Below are 24519 nucleotides of genomic sequence, written 5' to 3' on the forward strand. Positions count from 1 at the left end.
TGAGCAGGGCTTCCGCTCTGTTTCATCTGCTCTTCTCCCCTCATCCACTTACTGTCTAGTCCAAGCAGCTGCCCTCTTGGTCTGTCCCTACCTCTTCCTGCACTAACCCACTTTAAACAAGGCGGGAAGCCAGGATATGGTTTTCTGCCTTCCTAAAGCAAATAGCCTAAGAGAGAAGCTGGTGTTGATAAGGAGCAGCTCTCTTGTTGCACATTAGATAACCCGTATCAAAATAAATAAAAGCATATTCACATGTATCAAGCCACTCACAGAAGTGGCACCCAGGGGATTTCAAAAAACCCTTCACAGCCTTGCCTCCCAAGCCTATACGAGAGCCCTGTGAGGTAGGTCTGTTTCCATTTCCTTCTTTGTGCAGAGCCTGGAAGGATCTGGCATGGGGAACATGGAGTCAAGTCCAAAGTGAGGCCTCCAGCCAGTCCTTCCCTTAAGATGCTTGGATGGCCACTGTGATGGGCAGAACTTTCCAAGTGACAAGCAGCAGAATCGACAGGTCGGAACAAAGGAGGCCCCAGGACACAGCCTAACACGGTGCTGAGCTGTCGGGAACCTAGCTATTTCTGATTTGCCCTACTTAGAGACTCCCTTCCCAGGACTGTTTCATAATCCAAGGTTGTTTGATATTTTGCAATGTGACATCCATAGGACATTACTGTAAAAGAAAAAAAAAAAACAAAACCCTGGTTATTCCATACTTTTTGTGCCTTGAGAAAAAGATGAAGTGAAGCTTTAAAAAGCCTGCAGTTGTAGCATTCTTGATGTTACTGGTACTCAGGTGCCCTGACAACAATTACATCTGCAGCTTTGGGCAAAGAATAGGTTGGAAGACTGTTTCAACATTTTCCATCAGTACAAGATCATACCGACACAACTGGGGCCTGTAAAAACAAAATGCAATGCAATGATAAAAATACCCTATTCTAGTAGAACAAATCATACAATCTCTCTCAGATATAAAATTACTTAGCAATTATTTTTAACATTCTAGGAATATGCTTGCAGTAAATAAGCAAAGTCATAGCAACATCAGTAAGTAAACTAACATAACTTTGTAAAGCAACTATATGTCAATAAAAACTAATTAAAAATAAGAAATCATGGGGTTAAATTTTATTTACCACATAATTTCAACTAGATTTTAAAAAATGGAAGATTTTAAAAATTAAGCAAAAATTTTAACCGTGGTTGCCTCTAAATAATGACATTATCTATGATATTCTTATTAACACTTTTTGTACTTTTCAGATTTATAAAATGAATATGTATTCCTTTGATAACCAGGAAAGAAGTATTAAAAGGTCCCAGTTTGGGGTTCCTTGGTGGTCCAGTGGTTAAGAATCGACCTGCCAATGCAGGGGACACAGGTTCAATGGCTGGTCCAGGAAGATCGCACATTCTGTGTGAGCAATTAAGCCCATGGGCCTAGAGCCCATACTCCACAACAAAAGAAGCCACCACAATGAGAAGCCTAAGCATCACAACTGGAGAAAGCCCCTGTGCAGCAATGAAGACCCAGCATAGCCAAAAATACATAAATAAAAATCTTTTTTTAAAAAAAGTTCCAGTTTTAAGATATAATGACTATCTTTGGGGAGTAGGAGGGGGTGGGACTTGTATTATTAAATGTTTTAAAGTATCCTAAACATTCAGGAAAAAGGAATTTATAAATGTAAAGCAACAACTGCTCACATCATTTTCTGTCTCTTCGTCCACAGGTTGACTGCAAGGACTGTAAGTGTGGCATTACTCACAAAACATAGGTACCATCACAGCTTTGTTCTTTCTCCCCCTTTGTCTTTGCCTCTCTGTACACACAAATACGCACTGTTTATTTTTTCTGAACCAACTGAGAATGGGTTGTTTACCCCTTTAACACTTTGGCATGTTTTTCCTAAGAACAAAGACCTCCTCAGTGCAGTTATCAAATTTAATGTTGATATCTACTTCTATCCTGTATCAATGCAATAAAATATTTCAAATTTTCTGTACCTTTTTAAATGCTGGGCTGTGTTTTATCAGTTTGCCAAATTATATGAGGGTTTCTTTTTTACAACAGAGTATCAGCTTGCAAAAAACATGGGTGGAGTGCTAGGGAAGAATTGTTTAGACAACATTATTTCTTTGGATTATTGGCCCATTTATCTTTAAGTGCATACCAGTAAATTTTTCTTGGATTACTGGGCAACTTTTCTTTTAAAATTTATTTTCAGTTTATTTTTATTTATTTGGCTGCTCTGGGTCTTCATTGAAGCATGTTGGCCCCATGTGGGGCCAGGGATCAAACCTGGCCCCCCTAAATCCCCACTGCAAGAGTGGACCTCAGCAATGGACCACTAGGGAAGTCCCTAGGAAATTTATTTAATCAAATCTAGTTTTGGACAAACCCCTCACTTCTTTCATTGTGATTACTGAAATCCTATTGAAACATCAGACCAAGCAGGTTGGACAGGAGTCAATAACATCTTTAGAAAACATGAGCCTGTCAGACCCTGCCTCAGCTTACCTCTCTGGATGGCCAAGTGACCTTAACTTCATTCGGAGAATCCTGAGCTTATACCTCGGGCCGATTACAGATCCTGTAGAGAACACCAAGGAAATGGCTTCCACTTTATCCAGATCTTGACTGAATCTTGCAAGCAGGCTCACTTGGTGGTATTTCTGAAATGTTGCAGGTTCACTGGAAGGAAGAAAGAATATATTTTTAAGTGAATCTAAATTACCAATGAAAGAAAACCAATTGAGGCCTACAGATCACTCATTAGCAAATAGCCATTTGACCCCATAGCCTGCACTAGGTGACTTTCATGAGCAAAGTCCATTGGATTCCAAAGGATCAGCATAAGTGAAGCTGCTGATCCCAGGACTGATGAAATGCTGTGACACTGGAAAGATGTGTGCCGCCTACCTGCTACAGGTCAGACAGCCTCCTTATCTCTTGACACATATCTCCAGTCCCCTGAAAAATTCTGCAAGGTATTACTGTCTTTATTTTACAGACAAGGAAACAGATACTCGCAGAGCTTAAGCTCTCCCAGGTCACAGGGCTTATCTATAGCAGTGTAGGAAGAAAAACTAGGTTCTGGCTGAGTTCAAAATTACGGTTTCTCCACTGAACTGCATTATTAGATGCATAGGTATATTTTTTAGCCAAACTAGATACTAATTTAGAAATTGTGCTTAAGCATATATTTTTTCAGTTCTACCTCTCAAAGGAAACCTCAAATTAAAATAGTTACACCACAGGTTCCAATAATTTTTTCTAAGTGTGTGGAGATGTTTCCTACCATTGGAATCCCAAATTGAGCCTAAGGTGTGTCCAATGGAGTTTTAGCTGGATACTGTCCCTCTAGGAAGCTGGAGAGTAGGCTATGGAGAAATGATTGCTTCAGAAATGAATCCTTAGCTTGGAGGTGGAGATGGGGATGAGGAGGTGCTTGCTGCCCCAGCCTCGCTGTCAGTCTTGTCGAAAGCAGAAATGCTACACATAGAGCTAATCTAAAAGGTTGCCCAGATTTTGGTTTCTAAACACCATGTCCACAAAAAAGGAACTAGGGCTCCCTGAAGAAATGGCTGATTTCAGGGCTAGGGCAGGGAAAGCACAAGGTGATCCTAGAATGATATGTATGCCGAAAAGTAAGAAATACTCAAAGAATGATAGAGATGTTCAAAAGAATATGGAATCACTTCAAACCCATTAGGATGGCTACTGTAGGAAAAAAAAACAAAAAACAAAGTAAGTGGTGATGCAAGTATGGAAAAATTGGAACCACTGTGTGTATTGGTGGGAATGTAAAACAGTACAGCCACTATGACAAACAGTATGAAGGTTCCTCAAAAAATTTAAAGTAGAACTACCACATGACCCAACAATTCTACTTCTAGGTGTATATTGAAAAGACTTGAAAGCAAGGTCTCAAACAGATATTTGCACACCCATGTTCATAGCAGTATTATTATAATAGGTAAAAGGTGGAAGCAACTCAAATGTCCATCAATGGATGAACAGATTTTTAAAATGTGATTTGTACATACAATGGAATATTATTCAATTTTAGAAAGAAAAGAAATCCTCTCACATGCTACAACATGAATGAGCCTTGAGGACACTATGCTAAATGAAATAAATCAGTCACAAAAAAATAAATACTGTTGAGTCCACTTATATGATGTATCTAAAGTAGTCAAAGTCATAGAAACAGAAAGTAGAATGGTGGTTGCCAGAGAATAGAGGAAGGGATAAATAGATGTTTTTTAATGGGTATAGAGTTTCAGTTTTGCTCCTACTGCTGTCTAGTCACTAAGTCATGTCCGATTCTTTGGGACCCCATGGACTGTAACCCACTAGGCTCCTCTGTCCATGGGATTCTCCAGGCAAGAATATTGGAGTGAGTTGTCATTTCTTTCTCCAGGGGGGTCTTCCTGACCCAGGGATCAAATCCTCATCTCCTTTCTTTACCACTGAGCCACCTGGAAAGCCCCAACTGAGGATAAGTCTCCACTAATAAAATAAAAACCCAGGAATCCATATTGATATAAACCAATAAATGAATAAAGTGAGAAGAGAATGCCTTTCCCAAATGTTGAATTAGAAAAATCACCATATGGCAGCCATCAGAGTAATAATTCAACCACGGAACAGTAAAACTAGTGGGTAAAAGTTTGAGGAGTAATGGACAATTTACATAGTCTCAAAGTACCCAGCCACAAAATACAATGGAGAAACTTGGCAGAAATCAACTTAATCAATTGATCCACATTAATGAAACAAACCAAAATTGTGAGCCTCCTAACAGGACTCACTGAGACGGACATCACCTTTGTGGTGTCCTTGCCAAAGATGCATGCCCTGAATCTAATCATGAGGAAACATCAGGGAAACCCAAACTGAAGATATGCTAAAAATAATCGACCTGTAATCCTCAAAAGTGTCAAGGTCAAAAGAGTTGAGGAAAGGCAGAAGAACTGTTCCAAGGTGAAGACTAAAGAAACAGGACTACCAAATGCAGCCAGGGATCCTGAACTGAATCCCTTTGCTACAAAGGATGTTTATTAGGACAATTAGTAAAACTAGAATGGGGTCTCAGGATCAGTTCAGTTCAGTCACTCAGTTGTGTCTGACTCTTTGCGACCCCATGGACTGCAGCACGCCAAGCCTCCCTGTCCATCACCAACTCCTGGAATTTACTCAAACTCATGTCCATTGAGTTGATGATGCCGTCCAACCATCTCATCTTCTGTCGTCCCCTTCTCTTCCCACCTCAATCTTTCCCATAATCAGGGTCTTTTCAAATGAGTCAGCTCTTCACATCAGGTGGCCAAAGTGTTGGAGTTTCAGATTCAACAACAGTCCTTCCAATGAGCACTCAGGACTGATTTTATTTAGGATGGACTGGTTGGATCTCCTTGAAGTCCAAGGAACTCTCAAGATTCTACTCCAACACCACACAGTTCAAAAGCATCAATTCTTCAGCACTCAGCTTCCTTTATAATCCAACTCTCACATCCATAGATGACCACTGGAAAACCCATAACCTTGACTAGATGAACCTTTGTTGGCAAAGTAATGTCTCTGCTTTTTAATATGCTGTCTAGGTTGGTCATAACTTTCCTTCCAAGGAATAAGCATCTTTTAATTTCATGGCTGCAGTCACCATCTGCAGTGATTTTGGAGCCCCCCAAAATAAAGTCTGCCACTGTTTCCCCACCTATTTCCCATGAAGTGATGGGACTGGATGCCATGATCTTAGTTTTCTGAATGTTGAGCTTTAAGCCAACTTTTTCACTCTCTTCTTTCACTTTCTTCAAGAAGCTCTTTAAGTCTTCTTCACTTTCGGCCATAAGGGTGGTGTCATCTGCATATCTGAGGTTATTCATATTTATCCTGGGAACCTTGATTCCAGCTTGTGCTTCATCCAGCCCAGCATGTCTCCTGAGGTACTCTGCATACAAGTTAAATAAACAGGGTGACAATATACAGCCTTGATGTACCCCTTTTCCTATTTGGAACCAGTCTGCTGGTTCCAAACAGGATCAGGATCAGATGGTAGCAATGATCAATGATATTCTCTTATTCTGATGGTCAATTGTGGTCATGTAGGAGAGGGTCCTTATTTACAGAAAACACACACTATGGTACTTTGGGTTGATGAGCCTCCATGTTGGTGACAACTATAGAATGGTTCAGAAAAAGAAAAAGCTCATAGTACTACTGCAAATTTTCTGTTAACTTTAATTTTTCACAATAAAGAGAGAAAAAAAAAAAAAAACAATAGGAAAGGAGTGGTTTAACCAAAAAAGGGTCATAAACAGTTCAACTCTGGTCCTCTCTTGATCAGAATCTAGCAAGGGAAAAAGGGATCCTTCCCACTTCTCCAAGGGCAGCTGTGGAACCAGGAAAAGGTAGGGACTTCAGGAGAAGGTGATGCCACCTGCAGATGGCAGAATCCAGTGGGGGTGCTAGGGAGGCGGGACAGGAAAAAGGAAACCTGGATCTGATCAGGATTGTCTGTGCGCGCAGGTAAGATGCCCTCTTCCACCAAGAGCAATGTCTAGAGATACACAGGGAGGCACTAACCAAGGCTGGGTTCATACAAGAATAAATAGAGTAAGAGCCAGTGAACTATGGGTTCTGGCAGTATGGTACCCTAAATACCCTGTAAACAACTCATAAGAGTAAATACAATTACAAACAACAACAAAAGTTAAAAACCTTTTAAATTGCATTGAACTAAGAAGAAAGGAAAGAATACTGAGAAACCCTCAAAATACATGAAAGCAGAAATCCAAATAGATAAGGGGAATACTGGAATCACCCTAGGTTGGTCTTTTTTGGAACTTGGGAGATCAGTCCTGGGTGTTCGTTGGAAGGACTGATGCTAAAGCTGAAACTCCAATACTTGCCACCTCAGGCAAAGAGTTGACTCATTGGGAAAGACTGATGCTGGGACGCATTGGGGGCAGGAGGAGAAGGGGACGACAGAGGATGAGATGTCTGGATGGCATCACCGACTCGATGGACATGAGTTTGAGTGAACTCCGGGAGTTGGTGATGGAGAGGGAGGCCTGGCGTGCTGCGATTCATGGGGTCGCAAGGAGTCGGACACGACTGAGCTACTGAACTGAACTGAACTGAAGCTTGAGCTTCAATATTCATGTCCTTGCAGTGCAGTAGGACATGAAACAAAGTCTATGGGCCCCTCAAGGTCAGGAGTTGAATAGGAGACGCCTGCGGGCCGCGGGGGGGGCAAAGAGTGAACTAAACATGAATTTGAAATAAACAACCTCTACCGCCTCAGGAGACAGAAAATTCCCCGCCTCAAATCTTGACACTGTGAGAAGCTAAGATGCAGGTTGCCCTTCACGTGGGTCAGCAGTTTCACTTCGAACTACTTGTGGTCCGAGAAACCTCAGGTTTAAAAAGTAAAGCCGTCCCAGATTGATGCTATCTCCAGGAACTACACTGAGGCAAAAAAACAAATCCCTTCTATAGAAATCTACTTCTACTCAGATCCTCAAAGAATTCCCGCACATAGTAAAATAATTACAATAATGATACAGGCATTTGAAAGGGAGCGGGGAAAGCCACGGGTTTCGGGCTTTATGACCGCTGGCTGCAGGCGGGAAGATGCGCGGGTGCCCTAGGTACTGGCGGCGGGGTGGCACAGACGCCTGATCCACGCGGCATCTGTGCAGCAGCTGCAGGCAAAAGACTCCTCCGCCTGGCCTGGGTGCGAGTGAGGAGGCCCCGCGGGAGGAGGCCGGTGGAAGTGAAGTGAATGCGGGGGGTTGGGACCACCGAAGCGATCTTCCCAGGGGAACCGCGTGCACTGGGCAGAACCGGGGCACCCCTTGCTCTGCAGACAGGAGGCAGGCAGCCCACCTACCCGTCCCCTCTACACCAGACCCTGATGGATCCATAATGCTAACTGCGAAAAGAAACAAGAAAAAAATACAAAAGATCAGAATGTTAAAACCTACCAAGATTTCTCAGAATTGTCAGAGCATAAGAATATGTGCTTACATGAAGAAAACGTGATGCAAGAAATACAGCACTCAAGCAACCCGGTAAGGAAGCACTTGCCGGTGACTGTCAGGCTCAGTCAAGGGTTTCACTGTGGAATTTCAAACTGCCAAGGGATATGGGAAAACATTTAGGCACAGACTCCCAAAATAATGTCCCATAAAAGGAAAGAGAGCCAAAGGAAGTCCACTCCTATTCTAGGGAAGCGGGGAAAGTGGCCAGAGCAGCCTGACTTCCCATAATGTCCTCAAGAAGAGCCAGAATATCACCCTCATGCTTCAGCTTAAGAGTATTTTGCTGTTTCAAACTGAAAATTGTCTTGAGGAGGAAAAGTCTGTTTTCCAGTGCTTTAGGGAACACCATACATTGAAGACTTGTGTTCACCTGTCTGAATAACAACCAAGAAAAGCTGCAGAAGCAAAATCTATTAAGAAAGGAATTTTAAAAAGAGACATGACCGAGCTTCCCTGGTGGTCGGGTGGCTAAGATTCTGCGCTCCTAATGCAGGGAACCAGGGTCTGATTTCTGGTCAGGGAACTAGATTCCATGTTCAAATGCCACAACTAAAGATCCTGCGTGCCACAGTGAAAGTCCCACCATGCCACAGCTAAGATTGGGAGTGGCCACATAAATAACTATTTAAAAAAAACTCCAAAGGGATCAAAGACCTAAATGTGAGACATAAAACTATAAAAGCCTTGTACCCAGAATATGTACAGAACCTTTGCAACTCAAAGATAAACAGCTCATTAGCCTAGTTTAAAATGGGTAAGGCACACACAAATTTGCACCCAGATATCTTTAACAGGTTTATCCAAAACTATCAAGATGGGGACTTTCCTGGAGGAAAAAACCTGCCAAGATGGAATTCCCTGGGTTCTAGTGGTTGGGACCGTGTGTGCTTTCATTGCTGAGGGCGCAGTTTCAATCCCTGGCTAGGGAGCTGAGATCCTGCAAACCTCTCAGTGCGGCCAAAAATTTTTTCTAATTAATTTTTAGAAAGCTGCCAAGATGTCTTTTGTAGGTGAATGGGTAAATAAAATGTGATAAACCAACTTGTCATTGGTGCTGTTGTTTAGTAGCTAAGTCATGTACGACACTTTGTCATCCATGGACTGTAGCCTGCCAGGCTCCTCTAGCCATGGGATTTCCCAGGAAAGAATACTGGAGTGGGTTGCTGTTCCCTTCTCCAGGGGATTCTTTGTGACCCAGGGACAGAAACCAAATCTCCTGCATTGCAGCAGGCAAATTCTCTACCACTGAGCCACCAGGGAAGCTCATGATACATCAAACAATAGAAAAGGAAATGAAGGTAAAAGAAAATGAGCTGTCAAGTAATTAAAAAAAAAAAAAAAAAAGGAGGAACTCTAAATGCTTATTACTAAGTGAAAGAAGCTAATCTGAAAAGGTTACCTACTGTATGATTCTAATTATTTGACATTCTGGAAAATGCAAAACTATGGAAACTAAAAAAAAAAAAAAAATTCAGTGGTTCCCAGTGGTTGGGGAAAGGAGGGATGAATAGGCAGAGCACACATTTTTAGGCAGTAAAGCTATTCTGTGATCCTACAATGACAGACATATGTCATCATACATTTGACAAAACTCATAGAATGTACAACACCAACGAGGAACCCTAATGTAAACTACGGACTTTGGCTAAGAATAACGTATCAGAGGAGATTCTTCAGTTGTAAAAAATGTACCATGCTGGTGCCAGACTTTGGTTCTGAGGGAGGCTATCCCCTATGTGCGGGCAAAAAGAATATGGGAAATCACTGTATTTTCTGCTCAGTTTTGCTGTGTACTTAAAAATTGCTCTAAAAAATGAAGTCTATTTAAAAAGAAAAATGGGCTTCTATGGTGGCTCAGACAGTAAAGAATCTGCCCGCAATGCAGGAGACCCGGGTTTGATCCCTGGATTGGGAAGATCCCCTGGAGAAGGGAATGTATACCCACTCCAGTATTCTTTTTTTTTTTTTTTTTAATTTTTAATTGAAGGATAATTGCTTTACAGAATTTTGTTGTTTTCTGTCAAACTTCAACCTGAATCAGCCATCAGTTCTGTTCAGTTCAGTCGCTCAGTCGTGTCCCACTCTTTGCAACCCCATGAATCACAGCATGCCAGGCCTCCCTGTCCATCACCAGCTCCCCGAGTTCACTCAGACTCACGTCCATCGAGTCAGTGATACCATCCAGCCATCTCATCCACTGTCATCCCCTTCTCCTCCTGCCCCCAATCCCTCCCAGCATCAGAGTCTTTTCCAATGAGTCAACTCTTCGCATGAGGTGGCCAAAGTACTGGAGTTTCAGCTTTAGCATCATTCCTTCCAAAGGTATACATATATTCCCTCCCTTTTCAACCTCCCTCCCATCTTCCTCCCCATCCCACCCCTCCAGGTTGATACAGAGCCCCTGTTTGAGTTTCCTGAGACATACAGCAAATTCCCGTTAGCTATCTATTTTACATATGGTAATGTAAGTTTCCATGTTACTCTTTCCATACATCTCACCCTCTCCTCCCCTCTTCTCATGTCCATAAGTGTATTCTCTATGTCTGTTTCTCCATTGCTGCCCTGTAAATAAATTCTTCAGTACAACTTTTCTAGATTCCGCATATATGCGTTAGAATAGGATATTTATCTTTCTCTTTCTGACATACTTCACTCTGTATAATAGGCTCTAGGTTCATCCACCTCATTAGAACTGACTCAAATACATTCCTCTTTATGATTGCCCACTCCAGTATTCTTGCAAACAGAATTCTAAGGACAGAGGAGCCTGGAGGGCTATAGTCCATGGGGCTGCAAAGAGTCAGACATAACTGACTAACAAAAGGAAAAATGGGTAAAGAATATGAACAGACATTTCTCCAAAAAGCTATACAAATGGCCCACAAGCACATGAAAGATACTCAACATTATTAATCATTAGGAAATTGCAAATCAAAACCACAATGTGATATCATGTAATGCCCATGAGAATAGCTGTAACAAAAGACAGACATGATGAATGGATAAACAAAATGTGGTGTATGCTGCTGCTGCTGCTAAGTCGCTTCAGTCATGTCCAACTCTGTGCGACCCCATAGACAGCAGCCCACCAGGCTCCTCTGTCCCTGGGATTCTCCAGGCAAGAATATCGGAGTGGGTTGCCATTTCCTGCTCCAATGCATGAAACTGTAAAGTGAAAGTGAAGTCGCTCAGTCGTGTTCGACTCTGCGACCCCATGGACTGCAGCCCACCAGGCCCCTCTGTCCATGGGATTTTCCAGGCAAGAGTACTGGAGTGGGTTGCCATGTCCTTCTCCAAATGTGATGTATATATACAATGAAGTATTGACAGTGAAAGTGAAAGTCCCTCAATCATGTCCAACTCTTTGTGATCCCGTGGACTATACGGTCCATGGAATTCTCCAGGCCAGAATACTGGAGTGGGTGGTCTTTCCCTTCTAGAAGGGACCTTCCCAACCCAGGAATCGAACTGAGGTCTTCTGCACGGCAGGCGGATTCTTTACCAGTTGAGCCACAAGGGAAGCCCAAGAATACTGGACTGGATAGCCTATCTCTTCTCCAGTGAATCTTCCTGACCCAGGAATCAAACTGGGGTCTCCTGCACTGCAGGCAGATTCTTTACCAACTGAGCTATCAGGGAAGCCTAATGGAATATTATTCATTCTTAAAAAGAAAGGAAATTCTGGTCACAAGCTGTAACATGGACAGAACTTGAGGACATAATGCTAGGTGAAAAAAGCCAATCACAAAAGTACAAATACTGTATGATTCAACTCATATAATGTCTCTGTGCTGCATGCTAAGTTGCTTCAGTCATGTCTGACTCTTGGTGACCCCATAGACTGTAGCCCACCAGGCTCCTCTGTGCATGGGATTCTTCAGGCAAGAACACTGGAGTGGGTTGCCATGCCCTTCTCCAGGGAATCTTCCTGATGCAGGGATCAAACCTGCATATCCTGCACTGGCAGGTGGATTCTTTACCACTGAGCCACCAGGAATCCCATAATGTATCTAAAGCAAGCAAATTCATAAAAATAGTACAATGGTGGTTGTATTGGAAATGGAAATTTTTATTTAATGGATCTATAGTTTCAGTTTTTCAAGGTGAAAGTTCTGCAGATCTGTTTCACAACAATGTGAACACGCTTAATAAGGAACCGTACACTTAAACATGATTAAGATGGTAAATTTTATGGGTTTCTTAATTATAATTTAAAAGAAAAGTCTTAAAAGACTGACGATAAGAATTTTGGCAAGGATGTGGAGGAAATGGAACTCTCATATATTGCTAGAGGGAGCGTAACATGGTGCATCCTTTTTTGAAAACAGTTTGGTAGAAATTCCTCGAAAAGTTAAACACAAAGTTCTGTATGAACAAGACAGTCCACTCCTAGGTATATACCCAAGAAAAATGAAAACCTATGTCCACACAAAAACCTGTACATACATGTTCATAGCAGCATTACTGATAACAGCCCAAAGCAGAAAGAACCCAAATATCCAACAACTGGTGAATGGGTAAATAAAATGTAGTATGAGTGAGCAGACTGTGCAGTGGAAACTTGCTGAGCCAGAGGTCAGTGGATCAAAATAAAATATGGAATATCCATAAAACAGAATATTATTCAGCCATAAAGAGGAATGAAGTATGGATGAATGCCACAACATAGATGAATCTTAAAAATATCACGTAAAGCCAAACAAAAACCACATATTGTACGATTCCATTTATATGACGTGCCTAGAATAGAAAAATCTATAAAAACACAGAGCAGATGAGTGGTTGACAGGAGCTGCCCGGGAGGAAGGAATGGGGAATTACTACTGACAAGTATGGGCTTTCTTTTTGAGATGACGAAAATGCTCTGAAATTAGATGGTATTGATGGTTTCATGTTTTGTAAATATACTAAAACCCCCTGAATTACAAACTTTTAAAAGGTGGATTTTATGGTATGTGAATTATATCTGAATTTTTTAAGGTTAAAAAAATAAGAAATACATTTGAATCATGCGTAGAGGGAGAATCAACATGCAAGTAATATCCTTGAATGTGACTTCATATGTGCCCACTGTCTGGTAAGACTGAATAAACTCAAGCTGTGTGTGTCTGTGTGTGTGTGTCTGTGTTAGTCGCTCAGTCATGTCTGACTCTTTGCGATCCCATGGACTGGAGGCCACCAGGCTCCTCTGTCCATGGAACTGTCCAGGCAAGAATACTGAAGTGGGTTTGCCATGCTCTTCTCCAGGTTATCTCCCCAACCCAAGGACTGAACCCAGGTCTCCTGCATTTCAGGCAGATTCTATTCCATTTGAGCTAGCCAGAAAGCCCCCAAAACTCAAGGTACATACCCTAATATTATTTTCCTTTTCTTAAATTGTAAAGATACTGAATACTAAAATGTTAAAGTTTACCTGGCAAAAGAAAGAAAAGTAGCCATAATCTTACCACAAAATAGAACAATTATTTACTTTTTTCCCATATATTCTTTGATCGGTGGTGACTTTTTCACAAACATAACTAAAATAGAAATGACTGAACATGACTTTAAAAAGATATTAAGCTCTCTATCTTAATCAAGAAACAAGCCTTCATAAAAGAGAGAAAGGAGCCTCCAAATTTAGGAATTCCTACTTAGGAGAAATTTACTATATAAAATTCAAATTTCCAGGACATGTAAAGCAAATATGTACCCAAGTTTTGGTCTTCATAGAACTGCAGTCTCCCTGCTTTTCTTAGACTCTCCAGATGAGGGCTCTGCCCCCCTTTCTCATTGTAGCCTATAAAGTACCTGAGACTGGTTTCTCCAGATGGGGCCCCTCGCAGTTCCCTCCCTGAAAATATGGACTGGGGGATCTTGATGCTGAAAAGAGTGTGAAATTGGCCAAATCCCTTGCCCTCCCTGAGCCTCGGTTTCCTCATATATAAAGTAGGGATGATAATACCACCTCACAGGGTTTTAGTGAGAGCTACATTAACCACTGTCTGTAATGTGCTTGGTTCAGTAAACAAAAGCTGTTATTATGTTCCAAGGATGCATTTGAAAAAGTCACTTACAGGGAATTCCTTGGCGGTCCAGTGGTTAGGATTCTGCACTTTCACTGTTGAGGGTTCAACTTCAATCCCTGGTTAAGAAACTAAGACCCCACAAGCCACATGGTATGACCAAAAAGAACCCCCATACCTTCCCTATTTATCTGCACAGTGAGCCAGCCTATAAGACGATCGCCAGTTTCAGATAACCTTCTACATGGTCCTCTATGAATGAGGCCAAGAGACAAGTGTCCAGAAGATAAAAGGACCCAGGAAACATCTCCTGAGTAAATGAATGAAATGAGTCTCAAATGCTTTTCCTTAAATTAAAAGGTTTGGGGATTCCTCCCTTTTTTCTTGATTATAGAAGTAATAGAAGAAAAAATTATTAGTCCTTCTAAAACTATATATATACAACAGCACAGAAAACTGAAAAAGAAAGAGAAACTTTAGAAAGGACTCATATCCCTTCCACCCAAGGGGCAATCTAACTTATTTTGACTTGTTTCTTTTTCATTATTTTGACATTGTTGTGCTAGTTGTATACTGTATATGATTTTATAAAATATAACTTTATTTTTTCCACTTAGTGCATTATAAGCATTTCATTTAACGTTTCATAAATAACTTCAATACTTGAATAATGTTTTATTATATGGGAATATTTAACAATTTCCCCATCATTGGACTTTTAGGATTTTTCCAATTTTCTATTGCAAAATACATTTTCTGAGTGTCAGGGACATACATATATATGTTTGTGTATATATGTATATTATGAGCTCAGAAAAGAATAGAAATGTATGTTTGTGAGTGGGTACTTTTGGGCATGGGATGGTTGGGATGTCACATATTTCCTTACTGGTTTAAATCATTTACAGTGAGCAGGGATGACTTTTGTAATTAAATGTTTAAGCAAACCTAGAGACTGTCATCCCACTCCAGTACTCTTGCCTGGAAAATCCCATGGATGGAGGAGACCGGTAGGCTGCAGTCCATGGGGTCGCTAAGTCAGACACAACTGAGCGACTTCACTTTGACTTTTCACTTTCATGCATTGGAAAAGGAAATGGCAACCCACTCCAGTGTTCTTGCCTGGAGAATCCCAGGGATGAGGGAGCCTGGTGGGCTGCCATCTATGGGGTCACACAGAGTCGGACACGACTGAAGTGACTTAGCAGCAGCAGCAGTAGCAGCAGAGACTGTCATACTGAGTAGAGTAAGTCAGACAGAGAAAGAGAAATAAAAAAGAAATGATACAAATGAACTTATTTACAAAACAGATTCACAGACTTAGAGAACAAACTGATGGTCACCAGCAGAGAGGAATGAGAGGAAGGGATAGTAAGGGAGTTTGGGATTGACATGTACACACTGCTATATTTAAAATGGATAACCAGGAATTCCCTGGTGGTTATGGATAAGAATCCACCTGCCAATGCAAGGGACATGGGTTCAATCCCTGGTCGGGGATAATTTCACATGGTGTGGGGCAACTAAGCTCTAAGCCAACATGTCTAGCAGCTGTGCCCACAACAAGAGAAGCCACTGCAATGAGAAGCTTGCACACCACAGCTAGAGAGTAGCTCCCACTCACCTGTGCATAGCAATGAAGACCCAGCACAGACAATAAATAAATAAAGTTATTTAGAAAATAAAAGGGATAACCAACAAGGACCTACTGTATAGCACAGAGAACTCTGCTCAGTATTATTTAACAAACTAAATGGGGAAAGAATTTGGAGGGAAAAAAAGGGAAGGAAGGAGGAGGAGAGGGAGGAAAGGAGGGAAGGGAGGGAGAAAGAAGCGAGGAAGGAAAGTAGAAGGAAAGAAAATTTCTGCACCAATTCCATTTGTCAAGAGTCTGAAAGATCAAGAGCCACAAACAACATATTCCCTTTATATCTTTCACAGGACAAAGCCACGTACAGTTCTATGATTAAAAAGTTGATATATTTGGAATTTAACTTCTCTGAACAAAAAAGAAAGTAGCAAGTTGCAAATAATCCTAGCCCAACTTACTGATTGATTTTGGATTCTGTCGTGTTTCCAGCTTTGTCTGTCAATTTGATTGTAATGGATCCTCTTCTTACATTCTTATTCCAGGTTATAATATCCACAAAGTAATGATATACTTCAAAACAGGGAGAAAGCACGGTATGAGAGAAATATTCCCAAATGCTTTCCTGAATGTTCAGTTCCTGAAAACCTGACCTACCTAATAACTAGGTCTCTTTTTCCCTTCCTCTCTAGTTTTTCTGCAAAGATTCGGGGCAGAATTTTCCAATATTTCTCTCTATTCTCTTTGGTAAAGATGGCCTGAGGGATGGCAGAACTCAGTGGTATCCAGATGCCATGTTCAGGCACCACTCTTGGATCAGTGTTCCCATGTTATTGACTGAAGTCTCATGGCCTACTGCCAAGTATGATTGATTCACTACAATTCCTGCCCATTTAGAATAAACTAAATAGGGGGCCATGTGGAGACCCTCACCAGCTGACGAAGCCTTCCTCAGTCTGGGTCATGTCCACTAGCCTGCCCAGCCTCCCTCATCTCTGCCCAGTCATGCCATAATGCCACCTGCACTGCCATACTCTCTCCCGGGTCTGGGCTTTGTCCCCTTTGCCAATTCATCCTTCAGGTTTTGACTTAATGCACTTCCTCCAAGAGGCCTTCACTGATGCTCAGACTAAGTCAGGTCTCTCTCAGAGTTCTTATCATGCTCTGGTATTCTCCCCTCATTAGTCAGCACACTTTACTGTATTTACAAAATACAAGAAAAATGATAATCAAAAAAGTGGTAAATGAATGTGTATATCCATGCAAATATTGCCTGTGTGATGTCTTATGGGGTTAAAAAAAGAAAAGCTAAAATATATTAATGCTACAATAATAACTGGGAAGGGATGATGATCCCTTTGTAATCCCAGCAGAAATACCTATTGATACCCATTGCCTGCTTGCTTGCTAAGTCTCTTCAGTCGTGTCCGACTCTGTGTGACCCCATGGACTGTAGCCTGACGGCTGTCCATGAGATTCTCCAGGCAAGAATACTGGAGTGGGTTGCCATTTCCATCTCCAACTGATACCCATTAATTCCTACTGAATGAACGAGGGCACATAAAATGTCCAGAGAACTTTTCTTCCTACCTACTCTTTGCTCCCCAAGGTCGATAATGATCTGGAAAGATGGGGATCCCACCATGATAGTCAAATTTACTATCTCTGGGTCAGACTTGCAGAGAAGGATGAAGAGGCTCAGGGAGATGACAGTCCTACAAGGGCATAACGTCAGCCATGGAGTTGCTGTTTCATGGCCTGTTATTACTCAGGAGCTTGTCCCATTTGGATCAGGCAGATACCAAACCCTGAGCTGCTACACGTGGTCCCAAAGAGGAGGACACCTGGTGATATGTAACCTCCTTTAAAGGGAGACCCCCAAGGAAAGTGAAAAGGGAGGTAAGACCGTAAAACGTACATCTACCCGGGGAAATTCCTACTTGCTTCCTAGGGCACCTAATCATCTGCTGGCCTATTTAGCTTCCATCTTGAATACCCAACCTCTCAGTGTCTTTAGAAAGTCACTGTGGCTACTTTGGAGCTGGAATTGGCCTATAGATATGGCTGACAGCCAACTTTTCCTAGTCATAACCTCATGTCTCAAGGAAATTTTCTGGAAGATCTTAGTAATTAGAATGGCCATCCAGTGGAGCTAACAACTATGACTTGTTGAGATTTTAATTCTTATAACCCAGAAGGTAGGCATGATTGTCCCCATTTTACCAAGCAGAACTTTGAGACTCAGAGAGGTTAAATGTCTTGGTCACACAGCTGTAGTGTGGTAGAGTCGAGATTCAACCTAGGGCCTTCCAGCTCCAAAGTTCATGCTTCACCGCTGCCTTCATGTGCCAAGAAGTAACCAGGAAGCTGAGACTCAGACATTTCAAAAATAAGAGTCAGGCAATAGCAAACAAGCACATTCACCACTCACTGCAGAAGGGTTTCTCCTCAGCTGTGTCAAAGAATGCTTTAATCATAGGAGGGTCCCCCTCCCTTAAATAGTCTTTCCAGTTATCAGCATAATAGCCTATAAAACAAGTCAGAAGAGTGTAATGTCAACATGTGTTCTATGAACATAAAAGCAGCTAGGGAGACTGAACAGCAAGTTTGACTGCCACCACCACTGCTGAGACAATCACCCTCATACCCACCCCGTGGTGAGGACCTGCAGGGCCACCAGGGCATGCCCCTCCCCAGCAGTCCCCTTACTTTTTTCACAACCCTAGCCTTAAGAGCTGGGGCTTGTAAAAGGACCCTCCAGTGACTCTTCCCCTCTTTCTACTGACATTACATCACCCAGCCCTGGTTCTCAGTAGCAGGGATGTGGGAGCGACACACACTGAAAACTAAAAATGTGCTGTGCTTAGTCGCTCAGTCATGTCCCACTCTTTGTGACCCCATGGACTGTGGTCCACCAGGCTCCTCTCTCCATGGCATTCTACAGGCAAGAATACTGGAGTGGGTTGCCATGCCCTTCTCCAGGGGATCTTCCCAACCCAGGGATCGAGCCCAGGTCTCCCACTTTACAGGCAGATTCTTTACCCACTGAGCCTCCAGGGAAGTCCTAGACTGAAAACAGCACTGATATTTTTCAGTAATACTTTCATTTTCTAGATTATTTAAAACAGATTCAGATTTATACCTAGAGCAGCATCACTTTTGCAAAACAATGAGCTTTCTTGAAGAACTATAATTGGGCCCCTAAACTGCACAGAACTTGGAATGGCCATGTAACAATGTCCAGAGGCAAGAGAATGTCCTTCTTTGTGACTGCGCCAGCAGGAATGAGGCTAAGAGCTGGCACTGGGACCTCTCTCTCTCCCCTTTTCCCACTGCTTAAGGAGTGGCCTCCGCATTCTGGGACCCAGGAATCAGTATTTTTTAAAAGCTCCATATTCAAATATACAGTCAAGGTTGAGAACCCCTTGTCTATAGCCTGCCCTGATGTTAACTTGAGTTTTTCCTTTGGGAACAATTAGAAAATTGTCATGACCATTTAGTTGTGAAGTCATCACCACCTGGAATATTTCCACTAACTCTTTGCAAATATCCAAATGGTTATTACTCCAGCTCACCCTGTGTTTGTGTACATGCAGAGAACACTGGAGTGTGATGTGGTAGCATTAACAGATATGACTTGTTAGAAGGGGTCACCTTGTAAGACCCTCCTGTAACAGAGAGGTTGTATGCCTGGAGAAGGGTGTTCTTAACCCCATGGGAGTAAACTGCGTAAGGTGAAAGTCTTGTGGAATCTCCTTTTTCTTGCTAGAATAAAGCATCCAGGGAAGTGGCACTCCCTTCTGGATGAAATCCTATATAGATTGCTTTTTCTAACATTCTTTAGTATCAGGAGACTCCAGAGTACTTCACAGAACTATTGGCTAGAAAAAGCTAAGGAAACTAAGACACAGATATTCAGGCCCATCTTTAGATGGAACACAGGATATTCAGGCCCATTTTTAGATGGTTAAAATGGTGCTGAGATTCTACCAGAAATTAGCTCTTTGTTAATCAGAGTGGGAAACTGCTGGCTAGACTTACCCAAAATGGGACAGGGCTCCATCTGTGATATGCCACAGTTGACACACTTGCCTTTCCTATAATCCCGGTAGGAGTCACAGGGATATGCAGTGATGGTGCAGTTCTCTCTCAAGGAAGAAAGGTACAGGTACACGGACCTCTGGTGATCACACTTAAAATACTGCATTCCTTGGTTGTATAAGGAATAATCAAAGAATAGTTGTAGCATTTAGTAGTAAATAGTGCATCGCATATTGCTTTTTGTTCTTTGTAAAATTTACTTGGCTGCACCAAGTCTTAGCTGTGGCACATGGGATTTTTAGTTGGGGTATGTGGGATCCAGCTCCCCAACCAGGGATTGAATCCCGGCCCCCAGCATTGAAAGTGAGGAGTCCCAGACACTGGACCACGAGGGAAGTCCCTCACATACTGTTCATCCACATAATTGATTATGTCTCTTACACACCAGGCACTGTGCTAATAGCTCCAGTGTACTTGATTCCATTTAATCCTTACAAAACCCAATAGATTGGGATTTATGCTGACAAATAGTAAGTGACAAGAGAGGCATGATTATCCCCGTTTTACCTGGCAGGACACTGAGACTCAGAGATGTTCAAGGATTTGACTTTGTTCTTATTTTGTCACTGAAATGTCAGAGTAGTCAGAGATCCCTTGGAGGTTTTTAGCAGAAAGAAGCACATTTAAACCAGTAAAGATATCAGAGAAAGAAGGCATTGGGGAGCAACTGGTAGAGAAAGACCCCAAGGAGGGCAAAGAGAGGAGGTAGCTGTGAAAAAGCATGGAGGGTGCTTCCCCCCAGGGTTGGATGGAGAAACGGGTGTAAAGACCAACTTTGTGATCTAAGGTTGCTGCTGCTACTGCTGCTAAGTCGCTTCAGTCGCGTCCGACTCTGTGCGACCCCATAGACCTCAGCCTACCAGGTTCCCCCATCCCTGGGATTCTCCAGGCAAGAACACTGGAGTGGGTTGCCATTTCCTTCTACAATGCAGGAAAGTGAAAAGTCAGGGTGAAGTCGCTCAGTTGTGTCCAACTCTTAGCGACCCCATGGACTGCAGCCTACCAGGCTCCTCCGTCCATGGGATTTTCCAGGCAAGAGTACTGGAGTGGGGTGCCATCGCCTTAGGATAGATAAAAAGGCTCCTTCAGGTGGGACCTTGATCAAGGTACAAAAGCCAAACCTAGCTCAGCTCTGAGAGGTGAGGGTTTATAGCTTGGGAGGTATTTGGAATAGAAGCACAAGGAGTGACCATAAGGGAGTCAGCAGGAGATAAGCAGAAGGCTTTTCTGGCATTTCTGAGGGTTTTGAAGGCCATGGAGAGGTGAGCAAGTTTGCCTGGGCCTTGTACTCGATCAACAAGAATCCATGACTTCTCCAGAATGTGCCCAAGCAAAGATAGGGGCTCACATGGCAGAGACCTAAGGGCCCGGGGGCACATAGGGAGCTCATGAGAACAGATAAGTGGCAGGGGCTCCAGTTCTGCTACAGAGGTGAAAGGTGAAGCGAGAGGAGCTGAACAATAGGATGTGGCACTGAACGCCATAAACGGGCAAGAAGAGGTGACAGACAAATGCAGGTTAATTCTTGGTGGGTGCCATGTGGTGCAATGGTGAGAGGAGGCTGATGAAGCACAGAAGAGTTGGAGCTGATGAAGGACTAGAGTACAGAGAGGTTTGTCAGAAGGTCGATAGGTCAGATGATGAAGTCATGTAGAAATGGGAACTGGGTCCCAAAGGTGAGTACTCAAATAAGAATTTTTAAATAACAGACAGTGAACCACATCAACAGACGAGTTGTAATTATGAGCCAGTAGTTGAAGAGGCACTGGGCGCTGGAGTCAGATCAATGTTTCTTCTTCCTTCAGAGTCCATATATATCCATAGAAGGAATTAGTGAAGGACAAAAAGAAATAAACTGGGCAAAAGAGAGAAGCATGCAGCCAAGCTGGCTGGAGTAAAATTTGACAAATCAACGTTTAATTATTGTTCCTGGAAACTCCACTTGCAGAAACAATGAAGTTAATAACACCATGGAGGATGTCCTTTAGAAGCAAAGCACATTATCTTTGGCTGTTCATGGGTGTTGTTACACTACAGCACACAGGACAGGATTTGAACACACATCATTTATGGTACAATTGAACACACACTATTTATAGTACAATATGGTTGCCCTACTTACGCCATTTCATCTGGATCATTTTCAAATGCCACGTCATTTTCATGGGACCATATACAGCTATTATTTTTGTACCAAGATCATTTTTTTTCCTAGAATTATTTCCATGATTGTTTAGTTATATCTAACAATTGTGCAATACAGATTCAGAGCACTTAGGGTTTTTTTTTTAATTCTGTCCCCTCATCACGCTTTAATATTGTCTTCTAACTACCTATTTTGTGAGTTTTTTCTCATTGTAAAACTAACACATGCTCATTCAGAAAATATAACATAATAGGAAATTATGACCGAAAAATCACCTAGAAATCCAATATCCAGAAATCACCACTAATAATTATTTGGAGCATATAATGTTTGGTCTTTTTTTTTCTGTACTTGCACATGTCCAAATATACACTTAAAAAACAAACTAAGGTTATGCTGTTTAATTTTGTCTCTTTTTCACTTTGTAAATATTTCATATTGGAAATATTTTTAATAAACTAACAACATGCTTTTTAAGAATTATATCCCTTTGCTTAGGGTGCGCCATGCTATTTAATAATTTTCCTATGTTGGAGATTTAGATTATTTCTAAAAACTATTATAAATAATCCTATGTTGAACATCTTTGCACTCTGATTTTTTACTGCATTTTCCATTATTCCTCTAGGAGAGATTGTCAGATATGGACTGTCTAAGTCAAAGATGTACCTTTTCAAGAGAGAGAAATAATTCATAATAGTTTTTAATCAGATGGTTATGCTTTTTTAAAGTAGCATATTTAAGTAGTAATGTTTTATTTAAAATTTATAGTTGGACCACCTCTATCATCTCAGAAAATTTGTTTTCAATTAATAACAATTCCACAGGGTTTCCTTGGTGGTCCAGTGATTGAGAATCCACCTTGCAATCCAAGGGACACGGGTCCAGCTCCTGGTCCAGGAAGATTCCACATGCAACAGAACAACTAAGCCTTGCTCCACAACTACTGAGCCTGAGCTCTAGAGTCCATGAGCCACAGCTACTGAACCTGCTCACTGCAACTACTGAAGCCCGAGGAGTCTGCAACAAGAGAAGCCGCTGCAATGAGAAGTCCCACGCACTGCAACTAGAGAAAGCCTGAGTGCAACAGTGAAGACCTACCACAGCCAAAAAATAAATAAATAAATCTTGAAAAAAAAAAAAATTTCACATTGGGATTGCCCTGGTGGTCTGTCCAGTATTTAAGAATCCACCTTGCAATGCAGGGGATGAGGGTTCGATCCCTGGTGGGGAAACTAATATTCCCACATCCCATGGGGCAACTGGGTCTGTGTGCTACAACTACTGAGCCTGCATGCTCCAGAACTGGAGTGCCTCAGTAGACAGCCGAGCTTCACAGCAAGAAAAGAAAGTCCAAGTGCCACAAAGAAAGATCCCATATGAAGCGAGAAAGATCCGAAACTAAGACCTGAAGCAGCCAAATAAATAAATAAATTTTTTTTTTTAAAAACCCACATAGAATGATAATCAGATTTTTAAAATACACCCTTTAAAAACCACTGTTTTGCACAATATAAAGACCTGTACTTACCTCCAAATATTGTTTTGGGGCAACCAGGTTGATCCAATCCTCCATTTGGGTAGAAGTCTATGTTTCCTAATGGTTCCTTGTAGCCCAGTGCTAAAAGAGAATATACTATGTTTTCAAATTACTTTGAACTCTTCCCATCTCATAGCTCATTTGCCTGTAAGTGGATATAGGCAGGGATTGTCTTATTCTTGTCATTGCTGCTATTGTTGTCATTATACCTACTTAAATATTTTGTCCAAAGTTAGCCAGATAGTTAGCCCACTCCAGTAGTCTTGCCTGGAGAACCCCATGGACAGAGGAGCCTGGCAGGCTACAGTCCATGGGATCACAAAGAGTCAGACACAACTGAGCGACTAAGCACAGCACAGCAACCAGATAGCTAGAAAGCAGAGATTTCCAAGTAAGAGACTAGGAAGCTGGTAATAGAATTTATGTCAGATATTTCTGAAAATGAGAGTTTTGGCCCTCATTCACTGCATCACTGATAAAATGAAAAGTTTCATGTTTATATTTGGCTGGAACACTCTTGTTGCTGGGTGCTTCCTGAGCCTCTAATTGCATTTGTGTAAGTGTTTAATGAATAAGAAACAGGAAACCTTCACTTAGTAGGAGAAACCCTTAAAATTGGGGAATCTGGGAGGGTTAAAAGGTTGGAAACTCTTCTAGAAAATGAAGACCTAGAAAATCATAGATAGATTTAATAATTGCTTATTCTGTTTAACCTTGTAACTCCAAAGTAATAAAAAAAATCCTTGATTAAAAGATTATATATATGTATGTGTATATATATGTATACACACATATATAGTGTATCATTGCAATAATAATCATGCATGCTCAGTCATGTCTAACTCTTTGCAACCCTGTGGACTAGAGCCCACCAGGCTCCTCTGTCCATGGGGATTCTCCAGGCAAGAATACTGGAGTGGGTTGCCATGCCCTCCTCCAGGAGACTTTCCCAACCCAGGGATCCAACCCTCATCTCTTACGTCTCTTTACCACTAGCACCACCTGGGAAGCCCACTATTATGTATTGAGACACTACGTGTGTCTGTGGGTGTGATACTAGGGGTTTTATACAGTTTTCTTCTAATAT

At 41.9% G+C, this 24519-nt stretch overlaps 1 protein-coding gene across 1 annotated transcript in view; it reads right to left on the minus strand.

Moving 5' to 3' along the window:
- LIPH (lipase H) overlaps window positions 1–24519 on the minus strand; it is a 51732-nt gene continuing 27213 nt past the window's right edge. The window contains exons 5-10 of the mRNA XM_040252500.1: window positions 23424–23513; window positions 19687–19854; window positions 18077–18172; window positions 16107–16218; window positions 2522–2695; window positions 1–896 (exon numbers count right to left, since the gene is read on the minus strand). Coding sequence (XP_040108434.1) covers window positions 809–896; window positions 2522–2695; window positions 16107–16218; window positions 18077–18172; window positions 19687–19854; window positions 23424–23513 — 728 coding nt within the window. The 3' untranslated portion in view covers window positions 1–808. The remainder of the gene's footprint in view (window positions 897–2521; window positions 2696–16106; window positions 16219–18076; window positions 18173–19686; window positions 19855–23423; window positions 23514–24519) is intronic.

The sequence above is a fragment of the Oryx dammah genome, unplaced genomic scaffold (assembly GCF_014754425.2).
Source record: "Oryx dammah isolate SB20612 unplaced genomic scaffold, SCBI_Odam_1.1 HiC_scaffold_2, whole genome shotgun sequence".
Lineage (NCBI taxonomy): Eukaryota > Metazoa > Chordata > Mammalia > Artiodactyla > Bovidae > Oryx > Oryx dammah.